Source organism: Bicyclus anynana, chromosome 22 (genome assembly GCF_947172395.1).
Source record: "Bicyclus anynana chromosome 22, ilBicAnyn1.1, whole genome shotgun sequence".
Taxonomy (NCBI): Eukaryota; Metazoa; Arthropoda; class Insecta; order Lepidoptera; family Nymphalidae; genus Bicyclus; species Bicyclus anynana.
Window position 1 is genome coordinate 6,748,448 of NC_069104.1, and position 26,054 is coordinate 6,774,501.

Genomic DNA, 26,054 nt, shown 5'->3' on the forward strand with positions numbered 1-26,054 from the left:
CATTTTGATACTAATTGTGTAAGTGCCAAAGGCTCCTTAATTTGGGGGCAGAAGCAACTCCTGGAGCCCGAAGGTAGAAAAAGGAGAAGAGATGGGCGGAACGACTCTCTAAGGGCGTCTCTTCTGAGACTCGGACCTCTGTTTATAAAAATATATTGGAAGTAATGAAAAGAACTTACGTATTTGTTTTCGGCACTGTGTGGTTATTGTTTTGCGACACGATCACAGACTGACCACTAGGCATGTTTTGACTCTGGTTCTTATTGATGTCCGTATCTGAAAATTCAAAACAAAAAAAAAATATTAATTTCATGGGTATCATTTCTTATTTGAACGCAACCTAAAATAAACAATTATACTTGACTAACAGATGGATTTAAAACGAAAAAAAAAACCATTTAATTTAAATTATACATTTTATGTTATACTACACATTTATTTCTATATACATTTGAATTAAAATAAAACAAATGGTAGCCCTAAGCCACATTTCATTAATGGACGTGAACTCATAAGTGCCAAGAACTGCACCAAACGACATTTTTAAAGAGCTCTTAACACGACGAAAGCGATTACAACAATGAAACATTGATAGCAACAGTTTTTCTTAAACGCGTTGAGAGGTAACGTCTAGCGAGTTAGGTCCATTTGTCCATTGGTCTGAGAGTTTAATGCTATGCCAAATAATGGACTACGACTAACCAGAGGTAAAAGGCACGTAGAGCCTCTGCAACTGCACACAGTGCAGCGGCTGAGCATCGCTCTGCTGGTTATCCGCTTGGCTCGTCTTTATCACGAGGTTGCCGGACGCGTCCACTGATAGGGTTATTGGACCTACGGACATAAAAACCAATTTTGACAATGACATACTCATACAAATATTCATCATCATCACCATCATCACCATCATCATCATCATTATCATTATCGGCCTATCGACGTCCATTCTTGGATTAAGTCTTTTGTAATGACTTCCAAATACCAGTCTTCAGCGGTGAATGATTGAATGAATGAATGAATGAATAAAATAAATGAAATATACTTTATTGTACACCAAAAAAAATAATAACAGGCAAGAAATTAACTTATAAGCAATTGGCGGCCTTATCGCTAATAAGCGGTTACTCTTTCAAGTACGAGGTCGAAATTTCCGACCTTTTTAGAAATGTGGGTTACTCTACTTCAAAGTGGATTATAAAATAAAACTTGCGTATTTCGTGGTTGTACACTAAAAATAATAATACAAAAAAACTTAAAAAATAAAAAAAACACAAAAAATGTCGTACTGTTTTATAATCATGAGTTAGAGAATCTGTAACAAATCATTAATTTACCTGTTGCATTGTCCCCAATATTTATCTTGACCAGAGCGAACGCACTTCAAAAGTGTTATTGAGCAAAACAGTCGTCGGATGTTGTCAAGCGTTGGTCATCGACGCGTTGGGTATCGACAATACTTGCACACCGTTAGTGGTGGGGCTTAATATCGATGCGATAACAAGCTATAAATCGATTTAACACTGCAAATCACTAAATTACCTGTGGCATTGTCCCCAATATTTCTCTTGACCAGAGTGACGCTCTTCAAAAACGTGTTATTAAGCGATGCAGTCGTCGGAGTGTTGATCATCGAAGCGTTGGTCATCGACGTGTTGGACATCGATGTGTTGGGCATCGATGCGTTGGGTATCGACAGCACTTGCACGCCACTAGTGGTGGGGCTTATTATCGACGCGATGGCGTTGTCCAACGCTTCTTGTGTGGTCATGTTGGGCGTGCCCAGCGATATGCCTTGCACGCTGTTGGTCAGGCTCTGCGTGTTGGTCGTCAGCGACTGGGACGGGTGAGGCGAATTCGGAACGTGGTTCATGTTCGGTTTGTTTATTGACGTGAACGCGGTCCATTGTCTGTGGTTATCGCCTGTTGATAAAACGATATTATAGAATTCATTGATTCCCAAAGTGGTATCGACCCCTAGGGGTCTATGACAAACTACAAGGGGTCTACGTCAGCGAAATACAATTTGGGGGTCCAGGATAGTGGATCTCAACACATACACTGATAGTACCTATTTACTTACATCACACTATCTTATAATATCAAAACATATAAATTATATATAAAAGTACCTATGAAGTAAAAAAATTTATTATAAATGTTTATAAAATTGTGTAAGTTGTAGGATGTTGGTATTCGTTTTGCGGTCGCAATACATTTTGAACACAAAACCTGAGAAAAGAAAACCTTTACTTTAAGTTTTTAACACTAAACTTCACTACAGTTAGAAATTTACAAGAAATCAATATCAGGTAAGTATAGACCCCTTACTTACCTGATATTGATTTCTTGTAAATTTCTAACTATAGTGAAGTTTCCCAAACGGAAAAACATGGCAAGGGGTCTACGACACAAAAAAGTTTCGGGAAGTCTGTTATAGATAATCAAAAAGAGGACGCCGCATACTCCTCATATCTACTTCCGAAATTTTTGGCGCAATTGGCAGTGCTGTGGTTTGCTACAGAGAAGTCCTGGGTTTGGTTCCAAGTTTGGTAAAGTTTAGGATTTTATAATTTCTAAATAGGCTCAGGTGTGGTCTGATGATATGCATAGGCTGTTATTTAACGTTCCGGTACGATGCCGCGTAGAAACCATCAGAGGTATGGGCAGAATGAACTTATACCTCTTCTAAGTAAGCCCGCTTCCATCTTAGACTGCATTGTCACATAACATCACGTGAGATTGCAGTCAAGGGCTAACTTGTCATTGAATAAAAATAAAACTAAAGAAGACTTTAATTGCTTCACATTATGATTATGGATGAGCAAATTGTGTGGTCAATCAACACAGATTGAATCTTTAGAAGCAGCGTGGTGAAGCCACTGAAACCCATAAAAAACCAAACGTCACGTCAGTCTCCTTGACATCCGCATATACAAACTTATTTCATAATTTGTATTTCAAAATTTAACACTAACAACAATTACGTAAATTAATTAAATAGTAATAAATAATTACCAATAAAAAAATACTGTATTTTAGTTTTTTAGTTTTCGTGAACAGTTTTTAAAATAATTAAAAACATAAGACGCCATTTTTTTTGAATAATATTGAAAGTTACTGATGCGACGCTTTGTGTCGTGACTCGAGAATGTATTCGTTTTTGAATTTTGTATCTGGCAGGGTTACGACTCCGTCGTGTTCCGTGCGCTCAATCTGCCTATCATTGATTAATCTGTGGTTCAATATAAGTAAAATAGACTACAACTTACCAGTATCAGCGTGTGTGGATTTAAAAGCACCGCCTGTAGGTTGGAATACTTTGGATCCACCCGGACTGGAGGCTGTGATTGCTCCCAGAAGATTGTCAGATGAACCAGCCCTAAAAATTTAAAAAAAAAAATGTTAAACACCAACACAGCATCTCAAACGAATGGAGAGTTGGTTATACAGTTGTAGTAAGAGTGGTTTAGCCACATAAAGGAACTTCGCTACGAAACCTACGTCTGCATGAAAAATCTATGCATAACAAAAGAACTGAAAATGGGGATGATGACTTTTTTTTTTTTTTTTTATTCTTTACAAGTTAGCCCTTGACTACAATCTCACATGATGGTAAGTGATGATGCAGTCTAAGATGGAAGCGGGCTAACTTGTTAGGAGGAGGATAAAAATCCACACCCCTTTCGACTAGGTAAGGACTCGGGTTTCAATAATAATTGAATATTAATTTTTATGATACAATAATAATTTTTATGATACATTGAATGTATCATTAAAATATTGATTTTTATGATACATTCGGGTAAATAGGGTCAATGTTAACTAAATTATACATAAAAAGCAAAGATTGTCTGGATATTTGCAAAATAAACGAGATTATAAAGACTCGGCGGCTTCGTCCTTGAGTTTTTCACAAATCCCGCGGGAACCATGGTTGTTTTTTCCAAGATAAAAAGTAGCCTATATGTTAATCCAGAGTGAAATCTATTTCTATTCCAAATTTCAGCCAAATCTCTTCAGTAGCGGCAGAAAAAGAGAAACGAACATTTTTTTTTATTCTTTACAAGTTAGCCCTTGACTACAATCTCACCTGATGGTAAGTAAAGATGCAGTCTAAGATGGAAGCGGGCTAACCTGTTAGAAGAAGGTTACTACACGACATCGTACCGGAACGCTAAATCGCTTGGCGGTACGTCTTTGCCGGTAGGGTGGTAACTAGCCACGGCCGAAGCCTCCCACCAGCCAGACCTGGAGCAATTAAGAAAATCTCAATCTGCCCAGCTGGGGATCGGACCCAGGACCTCCGTTTTGTAAATCCACCGCGCTTACCACTGCGCCACGGAGGCCGTCAAACATATACACAAACACACAAACTTTCGCCTTTCTAATATACAGGGTGTGGCGTAAATAATGGATAACCCTGTACCTGCCAAAGAGCCTCCAAATGGGCTATTCGAATATAGATTTTTTTTTATTTATTGAAGTTTCGTTTTGAGAAAAATGGCTTAAGTCATGTTTTTATAAAAATGGGTACTTTCACTTACTAATTTTGCTACAGTAATCTCAAATTTTGGAATTTTCTTTTTCTGTTTTTTTTATAATATAGCTTAAGAGTTGTGCTACTGTTATTGATAAGGAATTTCTAATTCGTTACTCTAGTTTTGGCAAAAATTAACATGAAAGTTCAAAAAAGCCTTATTGATTATTCAGTTTGTAAATTTTGTACATCATATGGTTTAAAAAATCTCTATTAGAGCTGATTTGCCCATTATCTTAAAAACATGCTTGCTTAATGCAGATTCCGAAACGGTATAATACTTATTACATATCGCGATATTTACGAAAAAAATTGGCAATAGTCAAGAACATGTCCTTGTTTTATTTTTATTAAGTAAATTATTAAGCTATCACAAACAAATTATCTATTGCAATTTAAGTTGACTAGGTTTACCAGTGGGTGTGTGGGTTGTTTTAAAAAATAAATAAAAAACATAAAACGATTTTTTTTTATTGAAAAAGCTAAAACACAAAATTTTACATTTTAAACTAAATGTTCAAAATGGCCGCCATTTGCGGCAATGCAGGCCCTGCAACGACGGATGAATGACCTTTTCAGGCGTCGTACAAAGCCAGATCTCTTTATTTCGTCAGCAGCTTGAAAAATCCGGACCTTTAATTGTTCCAGGGATGTTATCTCCGTCTTGTAGACCTTTTCTTTTAAACATCCCCAGTAAAAAAAGTCGAGAGGATTCAGATCAGGAGATCTTGGCGGCCACAAAATGGGTCCTAAACGACCAATCCATCTCTCATTGTATTCATCATTCAGGTGATCCCGGACAATGCGTGCGTAGTGAGCAGGGCAACCATCATTTTGTAACCAGTGGTTATCTGGCACATTTAAACTTCTTAATTGTTGTGGTAAAATATTTTGCAGAAAATTTAAATAAATGGGACCCGTTAGTGTCTCCGGTAGTTCAATGGGCCCAACTATTTGACCGTTTAAAATTCCCGTCCAAAGATTTACTTTAAATTGGACTTGAGCACGATCTTGTCTACATTGTCTGGGGTTCACTGCCTGCCAACTATGGAGGTTGTGCAAATTGAGGTAGCCATTTCGTCTACAACTTGATTCATCGCTCCACAATATTTTGTTAAAGAAATCTGTATCTTCTCTTATTTTTCGTAACATTATTCGGCAGAAATGCACTCTCGGCGCATAATCCCTTGTCATAAGAGTCTGCACTCTCTGAAAATGGAATGGATGAAGCTTATGCCTGTGCAGGATTCTGCCCACAGTGCGCGTATCCACATGAGTTTCGCGAATTGATAATTCAGGGTTTGCTCTTACAGCGTTTAAAACTTCGTCATCACCATGTCGTCGAGGTCTACCTTCCGAAGCTCCACCAACACCGGTACCAGGCATCCGTCCTTCGCTAAAAGCGACGTGCACTCGTGTAAACACGCGATAATCGGGATGTCGCTGATTAGGGTATCTTCGACGATATTCTCGTGCAGCTGCATTTGCATTACAATTACACATCCCGTAAATGAGATGCATGTTTGCGTACTCTTGGGGTGTGTATGTATGACGCGGCATGACCAGTAGTCCAGGGTTATGCAGAAGTCTTCGATAATATCACAAATGTCCAATTCGTATAGCAAAAACAGAGTCCGTAGTACGTAAGCCAAATTCACTTTTAAAAAAATCCAATCACGTGAAAATACAACCGAGATATGCGCATGCAACGATAGTCAAATGAGCACTAACTGCAACTGTATAACACAAGTTCTGAGTTCTAAACCTGTTTTTGTCGTTTGTAATAAGAACAATAAACATCTCTCTATCGCACAACTACTGTTTACCTAACATGAAAATGCTTTGTCTCTGTCCTTTGAAGAGATTAACCATGGCGTTTTTTCCAGTGACAAACAACCACAGGTAGTCGAAATAAGGTCGTTATCTGCTTGCTCTATCCATATTGACTACCTGCCCCCGGTCACACAATAAAGGGTCGACCCATATTACGTTAACAAAGACATGTTTGTGATAATTTAATAATGTAGTTAAAAAATCAAGGACATGTTCTTGGCTATTGCCATTTTTTTTCGTAAATAACATGATATTTAGTAGGTATTATACCATTTCGGAATCTGCATTAAACAAGCATGTTTTTAAGATAATGGGCAAGTCATCTCTCATAGAGATTTTTTACACCAGATGTTGCACAAAGTTAAGAAATTGGATAATTAATAAGGCTTTTTGAACTTTCATGTTATTTTTTTCCAAAACTAGAGTAACAAACTGGGAATTCCTTATACCAACCAATAGCACAATTCTTTAGCTGTATTATAAAAAAACCAGAATGCAAAAAATCTAAAATTTGTGGTAACTGTAGCAAAATGAATAAATGAAAGTACCCATTTTTTGAAAAACATGAATTAAGCCATTTTTCTTAAAACGAAACTTAAATAAATAAAAAAAAATCTATATTCCTATAGCCCATTAGGAGTCTCTTCGGCAGGTACAGGGTTATCCATTATTTACGCCACACCCTGTATATAGACTACATACCTGGCTTTGATAGCTTTAGGCCGCCTCGTGTGGTCGTGGTGAGGCAGGTAGTCTCGCGCGTCCAAACCTTCCGAGTCGGAGTCTGTGACCTTCTCTCCGCATTTGAGGTCTATCTCTATGTTCTGGAGCGGGGCTGACTCTTCTATCGTTTGACTTATTTGCTACAATAAAAAAAAAAAAAATTTTAGAATTCAGAATTTAAACTATCGTGAGTGTTAGTCATATTAATTTATTATGAAACAAGGCTCCAAACGCGCGATGAGAGCGGCTGCGCGCCGCACCGCCGCTTCGCTGTTTGGATCGTGCCGCGTTGCAAGAACTAGCTCATGATAAGGTCCCCGAAAGGGTTCGAAACTATTTGGGCACGTTGCATTACGTGAGTTTTAGCCGTCTTTTTCTAATAAATTAATAGATATCTTAATGTTACTTTTTTGAAAAATATAATTATTTTAATGAGCGTATGCTAGATGGTTAATAGAAAATCATCGTCTATTTAACTTGCTACTCTATACTCAGACCCTACCCTATGCTGGAATGGCGACCCCACACCGGAAAGCACAATGTTGATAGACCCCCCACTTGGTGAACCAATGTCATCAAGCGGATTACAGGATATTGATGGATTTTAGTGGTTAATACCATGGTGTTTGGAAATTCTTACATGAGGCATATTTTTTTAATTTCCTTACAAGTTAGCGCTAGATTGCAATCTCGCCTGCTGGTAAGTGATGATGCAATCTATGATAGAAGCGGGCTAACTTGTTAGGGGATCGTTGGGACATCGTCCCTATGTTTTCATACTGTGACTATGGCGTAAACGCGAATTTGTAAGGAATTGAAACAGTTGTGCAATAGTGCCACTAGATGGCGCTGTTTCAATTCTTTAGAATGTCGCGTTTACGTTTACGTGATCGTCACAGTATGAAAACATTGAAAACTCTCACTAGGCACTCAGAACGCTAAATCTAGGCGCAAACGTCTTTGCCAGTATATTATGCCCAACATTGGACGTCCATCGGCTAAAAATATTAATGGTACTAATGATGATAATGATGATGATGTTATACATACCATAGGTTCATCGTCGCTAAGCTGCGGCGACCCAACGTGGTTGTACTGCGGTGTACTGATCGACATTTCCGCTCCGCTCGTCGGAACGCAAGGGTTCGGCCCCTCTGACGGCGTGCGGGGGCTCTGGAAAACGTTACATATACGTCACATTTATTGTTAACTAGCGGACGCCCGCGATATCGTCCGCTCTTAGACCTCTGTATTTTTTTTTATTCTTTGACTACAATCTCGCCTGATGGTAAGTGATGATGTAATCTAAGATGGAAGCGGGCTAACTTGTTAGGAGGAGGATGAAAATCTACACTCCTTTCGGTTTCTACACGACATCGTACCGGAACGCTAAATTGCTTGGCGGTACGTCTTTGTCGGTAGGGTGGTAACTAGCCACGGCCAAAGCCTCCCACCAGCCAGACCTGAACCAATTAAGAAAACCTCAATCGGCCCAGCCGGGATCGAACCCAGGACCTCCGTCATGTAAATCCACCGCGCATACCACTGCGCCGTCAAAATCCAGCTCTTACAGTAATATCGCTGTAAAAATGGAGTAACTTCTCCCGTTTTCCCAACATTTCCCCTCACTGCTTTGCTTCTATTGATTGTAGCGTGATGAAAGCACCATATACCTATTCTTTACAGAGATAAGCTTGGCGTTAAATAGACTCATGACAGTATACATTTTTCAGCCTCAAAAACTCAAACGGTAAAGCGGTCCTACTTATCACCGAGGGGTGGTGGTTCGATCCCCGCCCCGGTGGATTATTGTCGTACCCACTTCTAATACAATCTTCCCCGACTAGTTGGGAGGGAAACGGGAATATTTATTCATAAAAAAAAAATAGATACCTGTGGCATAGAACCAGTAGGGTCTCTACTGCTCGAGGACTTGCGTCGATCTTTGTTGCACCATTTCCACTCCGGGTGTGCCTTGAAGTGAGCTTCCTTTACCTGTTGATGAAAATACAAAACAACCGTAAGTGGCATAACCCCTCTAATTCTAAGAGAAGACTCGTTCTCAGCAGTGAGCCGAATATGGGTACAATGATGATGATGAAAGCAATTTTGTAGAAGTAACAGGGTATTTGCGATCATTACTATCGGAGCTACGGGGATTTAAAACGACCCATACGTAATGGCACGAATTAATGACGTCATAGATCGAAGTGATCGTTAGGTTTGTATGGGGGCTAAAACAAAATTACAAATATCTTCATTTGTGCGTTACTTTTTATACTTCATACTTAATTTAATTAAAAATGTCACATTGCCATGTAAGAGATCTTAAGATTTATTAAAATGGAATACAATTTTCTACAAATACATCTAATTACGATGAAAGATTTTTAATTGTTTTTTAAATTTTATAATCTCAACTATTATACAAACATTTCAACAATCTTTGTTTTTTAATGTATTAATTAGTTAATATTGAACTGATTTACCCAAATGTTTAATAAAAATCAATATATTCATCATCCCCATTGTCGTGCCCACTTGCAGCCTTTTCCAATTGGTTGTAAATTGGAAAAGGCTGCAAGTGGGCACTTGGTCAAATTTAAATTTATGGTCAAATTAAAAAAACAAAATAACTTCGCACCTCACTAGCCAGCTCATTGTACTTCTGCTTCTCCTCAGGCTTGAGCGAGTACCACCACTCGCCGAGGATCTTGCTGACGGTGCGGTTGTCCTGGTTGGGGTGCAGCTGGTGCACCATCTGACGGTGGCGCTTCGAGAATATCATGAACGCGTTCATGGGACGTCTGATGCGACGCTCCTTCTGTGAAATTATCAAGAATGATTGCCATTTATGAAATGAAATGAAATGAAATACATACATAACTATTAGAGTAGAGCTGTGATAGCCCAGTGGATATGACCTCTGCCTCCGATTCCGGAGGGTGTGGGTTCGAATCCGGTCCGGGGCATGCACCTCCAACTTTTCAGTTGTGTGCATTTTAAGAAATTAAATATCACGTGTCTCAAACGGTGAAGGAAAACCTCGTGAGGAAACCTGCATACCAGAGAATTATCTTAATTCAATGCGTGTGTGAAGTCTGCCAATCCGCATTGGGCCAGCGTGGTGGACTATTGGCCGAACCCCTCTCATTATGAGAGGAGACTCGAGCTCAGCAGTGAGCCGAATAAGGGTTGATGACAACGACATAACTATTACTTATAATAAAACTGTAATAGGTCCAAAGAGCCATTTTCCTCTAAAGGTGTTGAAAAAATCCGCTTGGAACAGTACGTGGGGGAGGTACAAATAGACATAAGGACCGTGCAATTATAGTAAGCGACACTCACAGCATTATTGTTATCATAATAATATGTGTCAATTTTAGTACAAGTAACATTTTCAAAGGGTAACATTTTATAATTAGTTTTACTACCTATAAAATGTTAGTGTAACCGACAGTAAAATCTTTTTTACTTAAATGATTTTATATTTTTATAGCGACATTAGTTCAAATGGGATTAGACTTTTTCCTGGGAAGATTAAAAAAAGATCCATAGAGCTGATAAGTTTTGAATTCTCTATTGACAACAACGGCAAACGTACGTCTAAAGAATAAATAAATATTCTTTTTTTTTATCATTTACAAATTAATTAGCCCTTGACTACAATCTCACCTGATGGTAAGTGATGATGCAGTCTAAGATGGAAGTGGGCTAACTTGTTAGGAAGAGAATAAAAATCCACACCCCTTTTCTACACGACATCGTACCGGAAAGCTAAATCGCTCGGCGGTACATACTTGTCGATAGGGTGGTAACTAACCGCGGTCGGAGCCTTCCACCAGCTAGACTTGGACCAATTAAGAAATCTCATTCGGCCCAGCCGGGGATCGAACCCAGGACCTCCGTTTTGTAAATCCACCGCGCATACCACTGCGCCACGGAGGCCGTCAAAATATTGTGAAGAATTATAACGGAATTAACAGAAAATGGTGTACCTGGAGCGGAATTAAGCGATGGCTTGCATGTCGTGCTCAAAAGTACAATAGGGTAGTTAACTCATATTAAAATTAATATTTAAATATTATTAATTTCGCATAGTACATGGAAGAAGGGTCCCAAATATATCGATATCTATACTAATATTATAAAGCTGAAGAGTTTGTTTGTTTAATTGAACGCGCTAATCTCAGGAACTACTGGTCCGAGTTGAAAAATTCTTTCAGTGTTAGATAGCCCATTTATCGAGGAAGGCTATAGGCTATATATTATCCCCGTATTTCTACGGGAACGGGTACCACGCGGGTGAAACTGCGCGTCGTCAGTTAGTATTTAGATATTATTAATTTCGCATAGTACATGGAAGAAGGGTCCCAAATATATCGATATTAATTAATAAAAGTTAATGATTTCTTTTTAAATTATATTTCTTTTTAGATTAAATAATGAAGTAGTAAAAGTTGAAGAAGTAGCTCACTTTTTCCTGGCCGGCGGTTTGTTGGTTGAGCGCGGAGAGGCTCTGCGAGCGCCTGCTGCTGTCGCCGGCATCCTCGCACTCGAACACTTCGTCGTCTTCGTCCGTGCACATTGACGTGACGCCATCTAGTTTTACAATAGTTAATAGTTGTTATGGAATAAAAAATGCGTGCGTACAAAGTACACATGTCAGAAGTGAAACTTCTTTGGCGAACTAATTTATAAATCTTGTTTATATTTATACAAATCTCTCACTGTTTATACACTGTATAAGGGCTAATAATATTGTGAACAGATGAAAAATCTGCGTTTACTGCAAATGACGCTATGCGACAGAAATGCCATCTAAAGTTCTAATAATTAACTAGTAAACGAATACACAACCAATAGGGCGTGTATTATTTCTCGATATCTCGTATTCTCTCTCATTCAATCTTTCTCACTATAGATCTCTCCCACCTCTCACTCCATAGTACTGTGCGTGATACGACGTTCGCACTGTCTCACTTTTTCTCTCAATCTTTCTCACTTGCTTGCTCCCTACTCTCACTCCACGGCTAGTTGCTTCATGCTACGTTTGCCCTGTCTTACTCTCTCTCAATCGGTCTCGATCGCTCTCTCTCCTTTTCGACACTTTCGTTGCATACCGGCGTGACGTTACATCTGTAAAAAATTTACCCTCATGCGCCTAAAGAAGTTTCACTTCAAAAAAAAATCATCACTTCGCGCGTCTCTTACCCGCAATTGCCTTAGGCTCAGTCCAGAAAGGGCGAATTCGCCGCGATTCTCTCACGCGTATTACGCGCGACCGTTGCGTCCACAAGGCGCGTACCAACGCGCGAGCATTTGGGGAGGAATTCAGTACGAAACATGGAGTTGAACGTGCACTCGCTCTAGAGTTCGCGCGTTAACTGGACGCAACAAGGCGTCTTTAGTATCTCGACTCGTGCGCAATACGCGCGAATCACGCGCAAGCCGATAGTCTGGCGTAGTGCACGCGATTTACGCGCGTATTTTGAATTCGCGCGATGCTTGTGGACGCGATGTATTGATGTCTAGTACTTCGGACAACGCGCGTATGAATTCGCAACGAATTCGCCCCTTCTGGACAAGATCTTACGCGTAGATATGTAATTTATATGTACTATCTGCGCGCAGTGCAATTGCCTTAGGCTCAGTCCAGAAAGGGCGAATTCGCCGCGATTCTCTCACGCGTATTACGCGCGACCGTTGCGTCCACAAGGCGCGTACCAACGCGCGAGCATTTGGGGAGGAATTCAGTACGAAACATGGAGTTGAACGTGCACTCGCTCTAGAGTTCGCGCGTTAACTGGACGCAACAAGGCGTCTTTAGTATCTCGACTCGTGCGCAATACGCGCGAATCACGCGCAAGCCGATAGTCTGGCGTAGTGCACGCGATTTACGCGCGTATTTTGAATTCGCGCGATGCTTGTGGACGCGATGTATTGATGTCTAGTACTTCGGACAACGCGCGTATGAATTCGCAACGAATTCGCCCCTTCTGGACAAGATCTTACGCGTAGATATGTAATTTATATGTACTATCTGCGCGCAGTGAACACTAGCAGCTAACTTCAGAGATGTCATTAGTTTGAATCGGGCTGTACCATGGTGAAGCATGGATCATATAGTTATTATTTACCTTCAGTCTTGATCTGGTCCTCAGTCTTGATGTGCGGCGTGTGCGGCGTGTGCGGGGTGTGGGGCGTGTGCGGGGTGTGGGGCGTGCGCGGGGTGCGCGGCGAGGGCGGCGCGGGCGCGGGCGCGGCGGGCGGGGAGCTCGCGCGGAACAGTGGCACCAGGGACTGCCACGGGAACACCGCGTTGGATACACCGCTTGTTGATACTGTGGACCAATCATTATCAGCCCTTTTTAGAGTTCCGTAGTCAACAGGAAAGGAAATATAATTTAAAAAAGATTTCATTCTTTAATTTTGACAATAAATGTCAATCATTTATCTGTATCAGAAACACAAAAATATATTAATTATTTGTAACACTGGTTGTTTTTGGTCTCAGACCAATTATTGTATAGGACCTGCCTCGCTAGACGTTACTTTTCTGTCAAAGTATATGATCAACGATCTAAGGCGATTATAAAAACTGTCTCTATAGTATCGATGTTAAATAGTTGTAATTGTGCTCGTCGGTTAAAGAGCTCCGTAAAAATACCTTTTTGTGTAATTGAATTGTGTAAAAAACGGGCAAAAACTTCTCATTTAGTTTAAGATATATACCAAATCTAAGCTCGTTTTCCTCAGAAAATGACAGACAATTTTGTTCGATACAGGTTCTTCTATAATTGGTCTGAGATAGCAGTGGTTCATCATTATCAGCTTTTTAGGGTTCCGTAATCAACAGGAAAGGAAATATAATAAAAACAAACATTGCATTCTTTAATTTTAACAATAAATGTCAACCATTTATCTGTATCAGAAACACAAAAATATATTAATTTACTTTATTAGTAATACTGGTCGCTTTTGGTGCATTTGTCAAAATGTCATCTAGAAAACAGGCAAAGATGCAAATTCATTTTCAGAAAGTGGGTTTTGATAATTACAGCCTCTGCTTCCTTACTATAGCTTTCGCCTTTGGCTCGAGCTGCTGCAATATCGCCTCGGCTGTAATTTTCAACTCACTGCATTATATCATAATGTGCTATTATTAACGTCGCCAACTCACCAATAATCGCAGTATGCGAAGTAGGGGGTGGCAGTACAGGTAGAAGCTGACTGGGACGGACAATCACTGCACTGCTGTTTACATTATTTACCTAAAATAACAAATAAAAAAATCATAAATAATACATAAACTTGAGACGTGATGGCCTCTGCCTTCCATTAGGAGGTCGTAGGTTCGAATCCGGTCCGGGGAATGCACCTCTAACATTTCAGTTGTGTGCATTTTAAGAAATTAAATATCACGTGTCTCAATCGGTGAAGGAAAACATCGTGAGGAAACCTGCATACGAGAGAATTATCTCAATTCTCTGCGTGTGTGAAGTCTGCCAATCCGCATTGGGCCAGCGTGGTGGACTATTGGCCTAACCCCTCTCATTCTGAGAGGAGACTCGAGCTCAGCAGTGAGCCGAATATGGGTTGATGACGACGACGAGTACCTATATAAATACATATAAATACATACGTGATCTCCGTTGTCCATGGTGCGTTGTTCTGGTTGTGGGTGTTCTGGCTCAATATTGTTGTTAAGTTGTTGAGGCAACTGGTGTTGTTTATGCTCTATCTGAGAAATAAATAATTTTTTATTTTTTATTTTTATTGATAGCCGACATAACAAGCAATACACACTTGATATTAAGTAGAAGACTATCGCCTTTACTCTACTAGCCGACGTCCCGCGGATTCACTCGCATAGTTCCCGTTTTCCTTAAAATACGGGGATAAAATATAGCCTATGACACTCAAAAATAATGCAGCTTTCTATTAGTAGGAGAAATTTAAAAATCGGTTCAATAGGTCCAGAGAATCCATTACCCCTTACTCGTTATCCTACTAATATTAAAAACTCTAAAGTTTGTTTTGATATTTGTTACTCTTTAACGCCGCTACTACTGAAACGATTTAGCTAAAATTTGGAATGGAAATGGATTTTACTCTGGATTAACACATAGGCTACTTTTTATCCCGAAAAAAATCCATGGTTTCCCGAGATTTGCGAAGACTGATGATTTTAATGATATGAATGTTTGTATATATATATATAGTATAATACTCTTTCACGCCTCGACTACTTAACCGGATTAGCTGAAATTTGGTATAGAGATATATTATAGCATGGATTAACACATAGACTACTTTTTATCCTGAAAAAATCCATGGTTCCCGAGGGATTTGTGAAAAACTAAATTCCACGCGGACGACGCCGCAGGCGTCCGCTATTATATATATAATATAAAAGCATCCTTCTTACCTGAACAGGTTCAGATGGTTCGTTTTTAATGAACACAATCTTCTTTTCCAAAGTGTTCGACGGAAGGACATAGAACCTCTTCATCGGTTCCTTCACATCCGTCTCCACCAGTGACACCAACCGAGCTTGCAGTGGGGCCGGCTTTATGATCCTCTTGTCATCCAACAAGCGAGCCTCGGAGAGTTCTAGAGGCCGAGCATCACGGCCGATGTGGTCAGTCTGAGGCACCGAATGGTCCTCCTCGTCATACTCCGAGACCCGTCTATTCACAAAATTTTCATGGTTGTTCAAAGGTGATGAATCCGTCTCTCGTCGATACTGATCCTGCATACCGTTTCTTCGTAATGGATTCCTGTATATGTGCTCTAAGTCGAATCCATTCGTTGTGGGCATACGTTGTACGACTAAATTGTGTGGGATTTCATCGACTTTGTTTGTCCGTATGGAGGGTATGCTGGTAAGACTCTGGCTATTGATGCTGTTTATTATGGAGATGCTGGTAGGCAGGTTTAGGGATGATTGCATGGTGGTTGGTGCATTTAAGTTGCTCTGTATCGTGCTCTGTATGTTGAGAGTGGAAGGTTGGAGGCCGGCTGTGCTCGCTTGCGTGGACTGTAGAGTGGACGGCCCGTTGCGATTGTCTACCTGCAAAACGACAATTAATTGAAGAAAAACACTCTGGTAGAGATTGTAATAAACAAAAAGCACTTCCATTTTGTGAAAATAAAAATATATGAAAAGAAGTACTACATCCAATATTGTTTTAACATTCTCAGTGATGACATTTAGTTGAATGTTGTAAAGAACAATAATTCTTGGAAATCAACAATTATTATTATAATTATAAAACCCACGACTGATGCATGTCACTACCCCGCACGCACGATTTCACACCCGCGCCGCCTTTCCCCCTGTCGCCCGCATACCATGGCAGTGTTATCAACGAACTAGCCAGACTATACAGACAAATACACATATACAAACGTGACGTGCCAACATTATAACACCCATCTTTTTAAAGTCGGGAGTCAAAAATGTCAAATACCTGGTAGTGGTAGGTCGGCGCTGGAGATACCCTGATGACACTGGTCGCCACGCTGCCTACTGGCGACCGCGTTCTAATTGGTCGCACCAATTCTGGCCTGTATGGAGAAAGAAATACAAGTTATTACATACTCTAGTTATTCTTAATAATCCTTACTAGTTTTCACGGTCCCCCTTAATAAAATAAACAGTGTCCCGGTCATAGCCCGAGCACCGTGGTTACTAACTGCCACAAACTTCAAGTAATTTCAGAGTGGAATAAAGTTGTTCAATACTTTAAATATTCACCTGTAATGTGTAAAGGCAGAGGTATACAAAATAAAAAAAAAAACATATGCAAGCAAGTCTGCATCATTTCTAATATCTGTGGTTATTAGCCTCTCATCTGAAAAGAAAAAAATTTGCTCGCTTTCAGTAAGAGTAGCGAGATATTAGCATTTATGTATGGTCCAGAGATGACACTGGTTGGGAAACGATGAACTAGCCTATTTATTACCCCTTGACAGCAATGAAATAGATATTAAGTTTTCGGCCTCCGTGGCGCAGTGGTATGCGCGGTGGATTTACAAGACGGAGGTCCTGGGTTCGATCCCCGGCTGGGCAGATTAAGATTTTCTTAATTTGACCAGGTCTGGCTGGTGGGAGGCTTCGGCCGTGGCTAGTTACTACTCTACCGGCAAAGACGTACCGCCAAGCTCTTTAGCGTTCCGGTACGATGCCGTGTAGAAACCGAAAGGGGTGAGGATTTTCATCCTCCTCCTAACAAGTTAGCCCGCTTCCATCTTAGACTGCATCATCACTTACCATCAGGTGAGATTGTAGTCAAGGGCTAACTTGTAAAGAATAAAAAAAAAAAAAAAAAAAAAAAAAAAAAAAAAAAAAAAAAAAAAAAAAAGTTACCTGATTAGGTGGTGGTAGGTGGGCGCGTGCGGCGGCTGCGGCGAGGAGATGGGCACGAATACGTTTCCGCGCAGCACTGGCGAACCTCCCACCGGCGACGCGCCTGGGCTACCCGACCGCGAGCTGCCTAGCGACACTGCCGACAAGTATATGTATAAAAACTATATAACTCATTACTCGTGTAATGAGGGACACTGTCATGTAGCATGAGTGTGATTTTTGAGGGAAAACCGATTTGCACAATACGAGTGCTACAATGGCTAATTACGTGCAGTGGCATACAATATTTTTTTTTCTACGACCACGATAAAAATATAAAGTTTTTATGTTGTTTAGGAATCATAATAATCGTTTACATTATGAAGGGTGCAGTTAGTCAAATTTATAACGGGGGTCCCGGGATATAGAAAAAAATCCTTTAATATTATTTGCGCTGGACGAGATATTTATGTTTAATAGAAAACACTGATTTAATGCAAATATAATTTCAAATGGTGCACAAATGGTACATAATACCCATTTAACCGCGCATTTGCAATGCCAGCCACGCATCTAATATAGCGCAGGTAGCTAATGGAACTATTTAAAATTAAAAATATCATTGTAATCCATTTTATTTAAATTTTTAAAAAGATAATTCCAAGTCATTCAAAAATCGAGAAGAGGATGCCCAACGCCAATTATGTACCTGTTATTTATCAAGTTTTGTTAATCTTTTTATATATTTTATCATGGTCGTAAAAAAAAATATTGTATGTCACTGCACGTAATTAGCGATTGTAGCACTCATGCTGTTTGTTTTGCAATTCGGCAAAAAACATTCCTGCTATATTAATTACATTATATGATATAGCATAAATAATTATTATAATTAACCTGTATTGATCCACTCACCCAGCATGTTAGCAGCCTCGGTCTCGTCGGGGTCGAACCGACGGTAGTTGGGCGGCGTGGTGTCCGACTCGCGCGACGTCTCGTCCCCCTCCACGCCCGTGCCGCTCGACGACAACGATTTGCTGCTGCTTCTGGAACAAACATCATTACAACGAGCGGAACTGGCTGTTTATTTTTTTTTGTTTGAAAGCGTATACTTCCAAATAGGCTACTCGCCTGTTGTATAAAACTAAGAAGATTTTTTGCATATAGGCAGTTTAGATGCCTAGAAACTCTAATTACATTTTTATTTGTGAAAATAATTGTAATATTTTTATAAAACAAAATTGTATTTTTATCACGTCACCGCAAGCGCCAATCATAAACTGTGACGTCATTCGCTACAAGGCATCGGTTTGTGATTGGCGCTTGCGTTGACGTGTTATATATCACATCACTGCAAACGCCGATCACGCTGTTATCTCTATGAATGACGTCACTTGCTAATGTGTTGTGTTTCGGCGGCAAAAAAATTACGTAGATATTTTCATTTATATTAAATTTTTGACGGGACAAAATAAAATATAGCTTATAATACTTCCATAATTCAGTTTAAATACTGTTTACAAAAGAGACAAGTAGCCTATTGGTCCCACTTAATTTTTATGAAAGTCGGTTCAGTAATTTTGTGTCAAAATCAAAATAAATGAACATCTTTGAAGTCAATTGAATTTTTATGTCAAAAATATATTATGGCTTTTAATTTATTACCTGTCTGCTACGAGTAATTGAGCTTTCCACTTTACAAATTTTTATATTTTGATCTTCTAGAAGACAGACTATCTTTGTAACAATCTTTTATCTTCTATGAGACTAATTTTTATAACAATATTATATATTTTAAGAGACTATTTTTTATCAATGTTTATACCTTTTATGAGACTATTTTTGTAATAATATTGCATCTTTTAGGAGACTATGTAACAATGTTATATTTTCAAAGAGACTATTTTTAAACAATCCTAAATGTTCTAAGAGACTGTTTTTGTGAAAACCTTTATATTTTCTGAGAGACCATTTTTGTAATAATCATTACATATTCTATGAGAAAGTTCCGAGACTTGGTCGCTAACTATGGGCCTCATAAGAAGGCTCAGAGTCACACAGCGGGCGATGGAACGAGCTATGTTAGGAGTATCTAATCAGAAATGAGGAGATCCGCAGAAGAACCAAAGTCACCGACATAGCTCAACGAGTTGCAAAGCTGAAGTGGCAATGGGCGGGGCACATAGTGCGAAGAGCCGATGGACGTTGGGGTCCCAAAGTGCTGGAATGGCGACCCCGCACTAGTAAGCGCAGTGTTGGCCGACCCCCCACCAGGTGGACTGACGACATCAAGCGAGTCGCAGGGATTCGCTGGATGCAGGTGGCTCAGTATCGTGATGTTTGGAAGTCCCTACAAAAGGCCTATGTCCTGCAGTGGACGTCCATCGGCTGATATGATGATGATGATGATGATGATGATGATGATGATGATGATTCTATGAGAATATGTAATGATTTTTGTAGCAACTTATAGGAGGTCTGTTTTTGTAACAATCTATACTAATATTATAAAGAGGTAAAGTTTGTAAGTTTGTAAGTTTGTCACATTTTTTAAATGGGGTAATCTTCGGAACTACTGGTCCGATTTTAAAAATTCTTTCACCAGTAGAATGCTACGTTATCGGGGAGTGCTATAGGCTATATTATATTTTGGTATCATATATATTAGCCGAGTTATCACAGTTTTTGTCATACAGGTCGGACTGAAAATCCTCTTAAACAGACTTATTCGCATGCGCTGCCTTAACTATTGAGTAAAATTGAAAATAATGTATAGAGACTTTATGTATCTTTAAAAGTTCTACAAAAAAGTCCGCGACACCATATATCTATCTTCTATATATTAGCAGATATAGTACCTTTTGTGTTTTAAAAATCATTAATTTTATATACTTAGGTTTACGTCATTATTTATACAACTAAACTTTAATTCTTATTAAAATAAATTATTTAATAATCACAAGGATATTATGGAGATAAGATTTGCCCTTTACAGTATGTTAATTACTTAAATAGTTTCGGAGATAATACAAAATTTCTAAAAGACGCAGAAATTCCGCTATATGACGCCCGGCGCTTTCATTTACGTAGTTCCCGTTCCCGTGTGAATATGGGGATCAAACATAGCCTATGACACTCGCAAATAACGTAGCTTTCTATTGGTAAAACAATTTTCCAAATCGGTCCAGAGATTACCTCCTACAACCACACGAACTTTACCTCTTTATATTATTAGCATAGAAGTCTCTATTTCTCTTGGTCATACCACCACTCTCGAAGGACTGGACCGATTTTGCTAAGGGTAGGAGTAAGATAAAGAAGTTACAGGGTAGGGTAGGGTACGGGTAGGGAAGCGTAGAGGTAGTGTAGGGGTAGGGTAGGTTTAGGGCCGGGTTAAGGGCAGTGGTAGGGTAGGGGTAAAGGTAGGGTAGGGGTAGGGTAAAGGTACGGGTAGGATAGGGAAGTGGTAGGGTAGGGGTAGGATAGGCGTGAGATAGGGGTACGGGTGGGATAGGGGTAGGAAAGGGATAGGGTACAGGGAGGGTAGGGGTAGGATGGAGGTAATGTAGGGGTAGGGTAGGGGTAGGTTTGGGGTAGGGTAGGGGTAGGGTGGGGGTCGGGGTAGGGTAGGGTAGGGTAGATATAGGGGTTGGGTAGGGTAGGGTAGGGGTAGTAGTAAAGTTGACATCGAAATTTACGCGGACGAAGTCGCGGGCGTCCGCTAGTCATTTATATCTTAAGAGACTTTCTATATATCTTCTAATAGACCATTTTTGTAAAGATCTTTATATTTTTTAAGAGACTGGTTTTGTAACAATATTAAATTTTTTTAAGTTATCAATTACTTGTAATAACCTTTATAACATATCCTCTACAAGACTAAACTTTGTAACAGTAATAAATCACAACGCCATCTCACCTTTGCTGCGGCGTATGAGCGGAGCCCTGTGCGAGCGGCGTGTTAGACGACCTGGTGACGCCCCTGAGGGACAGGTGGCGCGAACAGAACCCCCTGCGCTGGCTCTCCTTGGTGCAGCCGTCCTTGGAGCACAGCCGCCGCCACTGTTTGCCGTTGAACTTCTTCCGTATACCAGTGGGTGTTGACACTACGTCGCCCTTCTTGTATTTATGCGGGGTCGCCGCTTGAGATCTGTAAATTGTTTGTTATTTTTTTTTTTTATTCTTTACTAGTTAGCCCTTGACTACAATCTCACCTGATGGTAAGTGATGATGATATGTAATTCCTAGCCGATCTATGCGTATATGCATGCATAGGATTATATTTTTGTACAATTTGTATATTGACTACCCTAGTCGAAAACCTTGTGTTTGCCTCTTTTTTTTTTTAAAAAAAAAGAATATTTTTTTAAATATGACCAGTATTCCTAGTGGGTACAACAATAGACCAACGGGGCGGGGATGGAACCACTACCACTCGGTGATGAGTCCGAACTGCCATACAAGAGCCATAGTCATAGTTTGAAAAGCCAGTGGAGGTTGGCGTCCCAAGGTGTTGGAATGGCGACCCCGTACTAGAAAGCGCAGTTTTAGTTGAACTTGAACCCGGTGGACTGACGACATCAAGCGAGTCGCAGGGATTCGCTGGATGCAGGCGGCTCAGGATCGTGATGTTTGGAAGTCGCTACATAAGGCTTTGCACTCGCTCTAGAGTTCATGCGTTAACTGGACGCATCAAGGCGTCCCTAGTATCTCGACTCGCGCGCAATACGCGCGAATCACACGCGAGTCGAGGGTCTGGCGTAGCGCGCGCGATTTACGCGCGTATTTTAAATTCGCGCGATGCTTGTGGGCGCGATGTATTAATGTCTAGTACTTCGACAACGCTCGTATGAATTCGCGCGATACCATTCGCGACGAATTTGCCCCTTCTTCACAAGTTCTAAGTGAGAGTGTTGTGTTATATATTTTGTTTACTTACCTAGGAGTGGGGGGTTGAGATCGTGGTGTGAGGCTGCCTTCAATGAGACTGGATGTGCTGCCTCTGCTTTGGAGACTACTTCGCTTGCTATTACTGCAATCTGCACAACAAAATACACCATAAACATAATAAACAACATAAAGGAGATCATTCACGCTCCGTACATTTCTGGGCTCTTTTTGAAAGTGCCAACCAAAAAAAAAAAAAAAAAGGGCTCTGAACCAAGTTATACTGGTTCGACGATTCGTTATTTCCATACATTTTGTAGATTTTCAAAAGTGCCCGCTTAGAAAAAAAAACTAGAACAATCTTTGTGCCATACTAACTATTGCTCCAAATGGGCATTTCTAACGATACGTATCAGTTTTTTTTTTCTTATTTTTTCAACAGTGAGCCGAATAATTATGGGTTTATAATTATTATAATGATAGATATGTATCTTGGCAACTTCGTTCGTAACACTGCCGATGGGCCGCGCGGGCCGGGGGGCGAGTAGCGATGAATGAAAAACCGATGACTACTGCACCTCACTTCCCCGCCCGCACGATTTCACACCCGCGCAGTCTTTCCCCTCGTCGCCCGCATATCATCAACGAACTTGCCAGACTACAGACTACAGACTATGACGGCCTCCGTGGCGCAGTGGTATGCGCGGTGGATTTACAAGACGGAGGTCCTGGGTTCGATCCCCGGCTGGGCAGATTGAGATTTTCTTAATTTGTCCAGGTCTGGCTGATGGGAGGCTTCGGCCGTGGCTAGTTACCACCCTACCGGCAAAGACGTACCGCCAAGCGATTTAGCGTTCCGGTACGATGCCGTGTAGGAACTGAAAGGGGTGTGGATTTTCATCCTCCTCCTAACAAGTTAGCCCGCTTCCATCTTAGACTCATCACTTACCATCAGGTGAGATTGTAGTCAAGGGCTAACTTGTAAAGAATAAAAAAAAATAGCTATATACATACCCATATGCGAAGAGTCAGTGGGGAACATGATGTTTTCACTGGGCAGGTCGTCGTCGCTCTCGCCGTAGTCGTCGAAGGGCCGCGAGCCGTTGGACAGCGCGCCCACCGTCACCATCTGCGAGCTGGGCATGGGCGATGACGTCACAAAGTGGTCACCGCCCAGCGTGTACTGCAATGTGATACATTGCTATCATTACATTTTCGAAATATATTATCATTCCCAACAATCACGCAAACGCGTAAGGCCGTTCACACACTGAGAGTTTTTTTTTTTTCATTAAGTAGGAAACAATCCTAACGCGTCGTTGTGTTCGTGTATATAATCCGAAGAGGATTCTGTTTACAGCTATTTACCTCACAGCGCCTGTAACGCTAACATGATGACCATGTGAAGAGAAGATAGACAAAATGTCGTCTTATGGCGCCGAGCCATCCTAGTCTATCTTTTTCGTACTAACGCACTCAAAGGGGATAGCGTTATTTGTTATAGCGGTTGCACCGCCATTGATTGAATTTGAATAGAGAGACGCTTCAACACACTATTGAAGTGTCTCCCTATTAATAGAGAGCAAAATTCTATAGAAGCGATTAGTATAATAGACGATCCGTATTAGAAATGGCCAAACAAATTAGAAATAAATGTAGAAAACGCATGTCATTTCATAACATATTTATTTTAAATTATGTATTGTTTTCAATAAAATGTTATTCAAAATATAACTATATCTAATTGTTTTAAGCTCTAATAATAAAATTTGATCTTATTAAATTTGATCAATAAGATCAAATTTATTATTAATAATAAATTAACCAGTTAATTATAATTTTATGCCCTCATTTTAAATTTATTTGTAGGTAAACAGTGCACATCGAGAACGCTTTATAGCTTGGCACATTTGTTCGCAACACTCCCTCTGTCCCGCGTGCACGACTTCACACCCCCGCAGTACTTCCCCTTCCATCACTCGCACATCATGGGAGTGTCATCAACGAACTATAGCTATAGTATACTCGTAGAGTAGGATGCGCGTTCAAAACGCTCATCACTTGTAGACAGTCTCGTGTGTGAGCGGCCTTAGTAATAAGTGACAGTGAACACTGACCGGGCCTGAGGAGACGTGCTGGACCCTCATGTTGTGGCCGCCCATGAGCGCGGGCGAGGCGTGCGAGCCGGCGTCCTCCAGCTCGTCAGCCCAGGGCGGCTGCAGCAGGCGGATGTCAGCGCGCTTCACCTCCACCGTCTCCTTGCAGATGCTCTCGCCGTCTGCCACCTGTTTATTTTTTTTTTATTAATACATATAGCTCAAGACCTTATATTCCCATCATCGACCCATATTCGGCTCACTTGTGAGCTCAAGTCTCCTTTAAGAATGAGAGGGGTTAGGCCAAATAATCCACCTCGCTGGCACAATACGGATTGGCAGACACGCACACTTCACACGTTATACAATACTAGCGGACGCCCGCGACATCGTCCGCGTGGAATTTAGTTTTTCACAAATCCCTCGGGAACCATGTATTTTTCCGGGATAAAAAGTAGTCTATATTTTTATCTAGGTTGTAGTATATCTTAATACCAAATTTCATTTTTTCGGGATAAAAACAAATATCCAAACATCCATACATACTTTCGCGTTTATAATATTAGTAGAATGTACCTAAGTGCGACTATAGAACAACTGAATTGCATACTTAGGTTGGACAACCTTTTGATTGTACGTAATCGGAAGAGATTCTCGATTCTGATACGATCCGGTGTCCAAATGATTAGTTTTGCGATTTCGTTAGGAGATTATATATGGGTATGCATATGTATGTCACTACACCTATAGGTAAGCCTAGATAAAGGTAAGCCCCCCCCCCCCCCCGCATTGAAATGGAAGTTCTTACAGTGTGATACAAACTCTGGTTTCTCATGTAGCTAGATACAGTAAAACAGTGAATATGCATGGATCTTTAAAGGTAACCTGGCGGGAATCGGCTTGCATGAACTCTTCACCGCTGCTACTCACTGTTATATGTTCACGGGACCTCTAAAGTAGGTACTTCACAGCCGATTGATATTATAATTAATTAATAATAAATATAGTTGATACTAAAAATTTTAATCGAGGTTGAATCTATAAAAGTATATTTCCTAACTGAATGCCTCACGAAATTGTACAAAACAAAAACCTTTCAAAATGCAGAAGGCGGAATTATTGATAGCCAGTTTTTGTACATCACAAGGCCATTTGTACAAATAGTTCTTTGATGCGCTCCAACTAAGCGCCCAGACTCAGTTTTCACGAATGGCGTTGATAGATGAGAGTCAATTGACTGACAAAACATTTAATTCATAAATCAATACTTCTTGGTATGATCAAATTTCAAAAACGCATCATTCTAAAGTACCAACTTCACTTTAAGTTTTTTTAACTTTGATACGCTCCAACTAAGCGCTCAAGACTCAGTTTTCACGAATGGCGTTGATAGATGAGAGTCAATTGACTGACAAAACATTTAATTCATAAATCAATACTTCTTGGTACGGTCAAATTTAAAAAAACGCATCATTCTAAAGTACCAACTTCACTTTAAGTATTTTTAACTTTGATACGCTCCAACTAAGCGCCCAAGACTGAGTTTTCACGAATGGCGTTGATAGATGGGAGTCAATTGACTGACAAAACATTTAATTCATAAATCAATACTTCTTGGTAC

The 26,054-nt window shown here is 40.3% G+C and overlaps 1 protein-coding gene across 2 annotated transcripts in view; it reads right to left on the reverse strand.

Moving 5' to 3' along the window:
* LOC112046310 (uncharacterized) overlaps positions 1-26,054 on the reverse strand; it is a 64,310-nt gene that overhangs the window by 15,655 nt on the left and 22,601 nt on the right. The window contains exons 4-23 of one of the 2 annotated variants that reach the window (XM_052888308.1): positions 24,455-24,622; positions 23,352-23,538; positions 22,390-22,489; positions 21,370-21,600; positions 18,366-18,496; positions 17,472-17,607; positions 16,573-16,669; positions 15,528-16,172; positions 14,742-14,840; positions 14,280-14,370; positions 13,237-13,440; positions 11,574-11,698; positions 9,738-9,917; positions 8,987-9,088; positions 8,144-8,266; positions 7,073-7,233; positions 3,270-3,379; positions 1,540-1,920; positions 703-834; positions 180-276 (exon numbers count right to left, since the gene is read on the reverse strand). In XM_052888308.1, coding sequence (XP_052744268.1) covers positions 180-276; positions 703-834; positions 1,540-1,920; positions 3,270-3,379; positions 7,073-7,233; positions 8,144-8,266; positions 8,987-9,088; positions 9,738-9,917; positions 11,574-11,698; positions 13,237-13,440; positions 14,280-14,370; positions 14,742-14,840; positions 15,528-16,172; positions 16,573-16,669; positions 17,472-17,607; positions 18,366-18,496; positions 21,370-21,600; positions 22,390-22,489; positions 23,352-23,538; positions 24,455-24,622 — 3,500 coding nt within the window. The remainder of the gene's footprint in view (positions 1-179; positions 277-702; positions 835-1,539; positions 1,921-3,269; positions 3,380-7,072; positions 7,234-8,143; positions 8,267-8,986; positions 9,089-9,737; positions 9,918-11,573; positions 11,699-13,236; positions 13,441-14,279; positions 14,371-14,741; positions 14,841-15,527; positions 16,173-16,572; positions 16,670-17,471; positions 17,608-18,365; positions 18,497-21,369; positions 21,601-22,389; positions 22,490-23,351; positions 23,539-24,454; positions 24,623-26,054) is intronic. The other variant, XM_052888309.1, reaches the window with a different exon arrangement.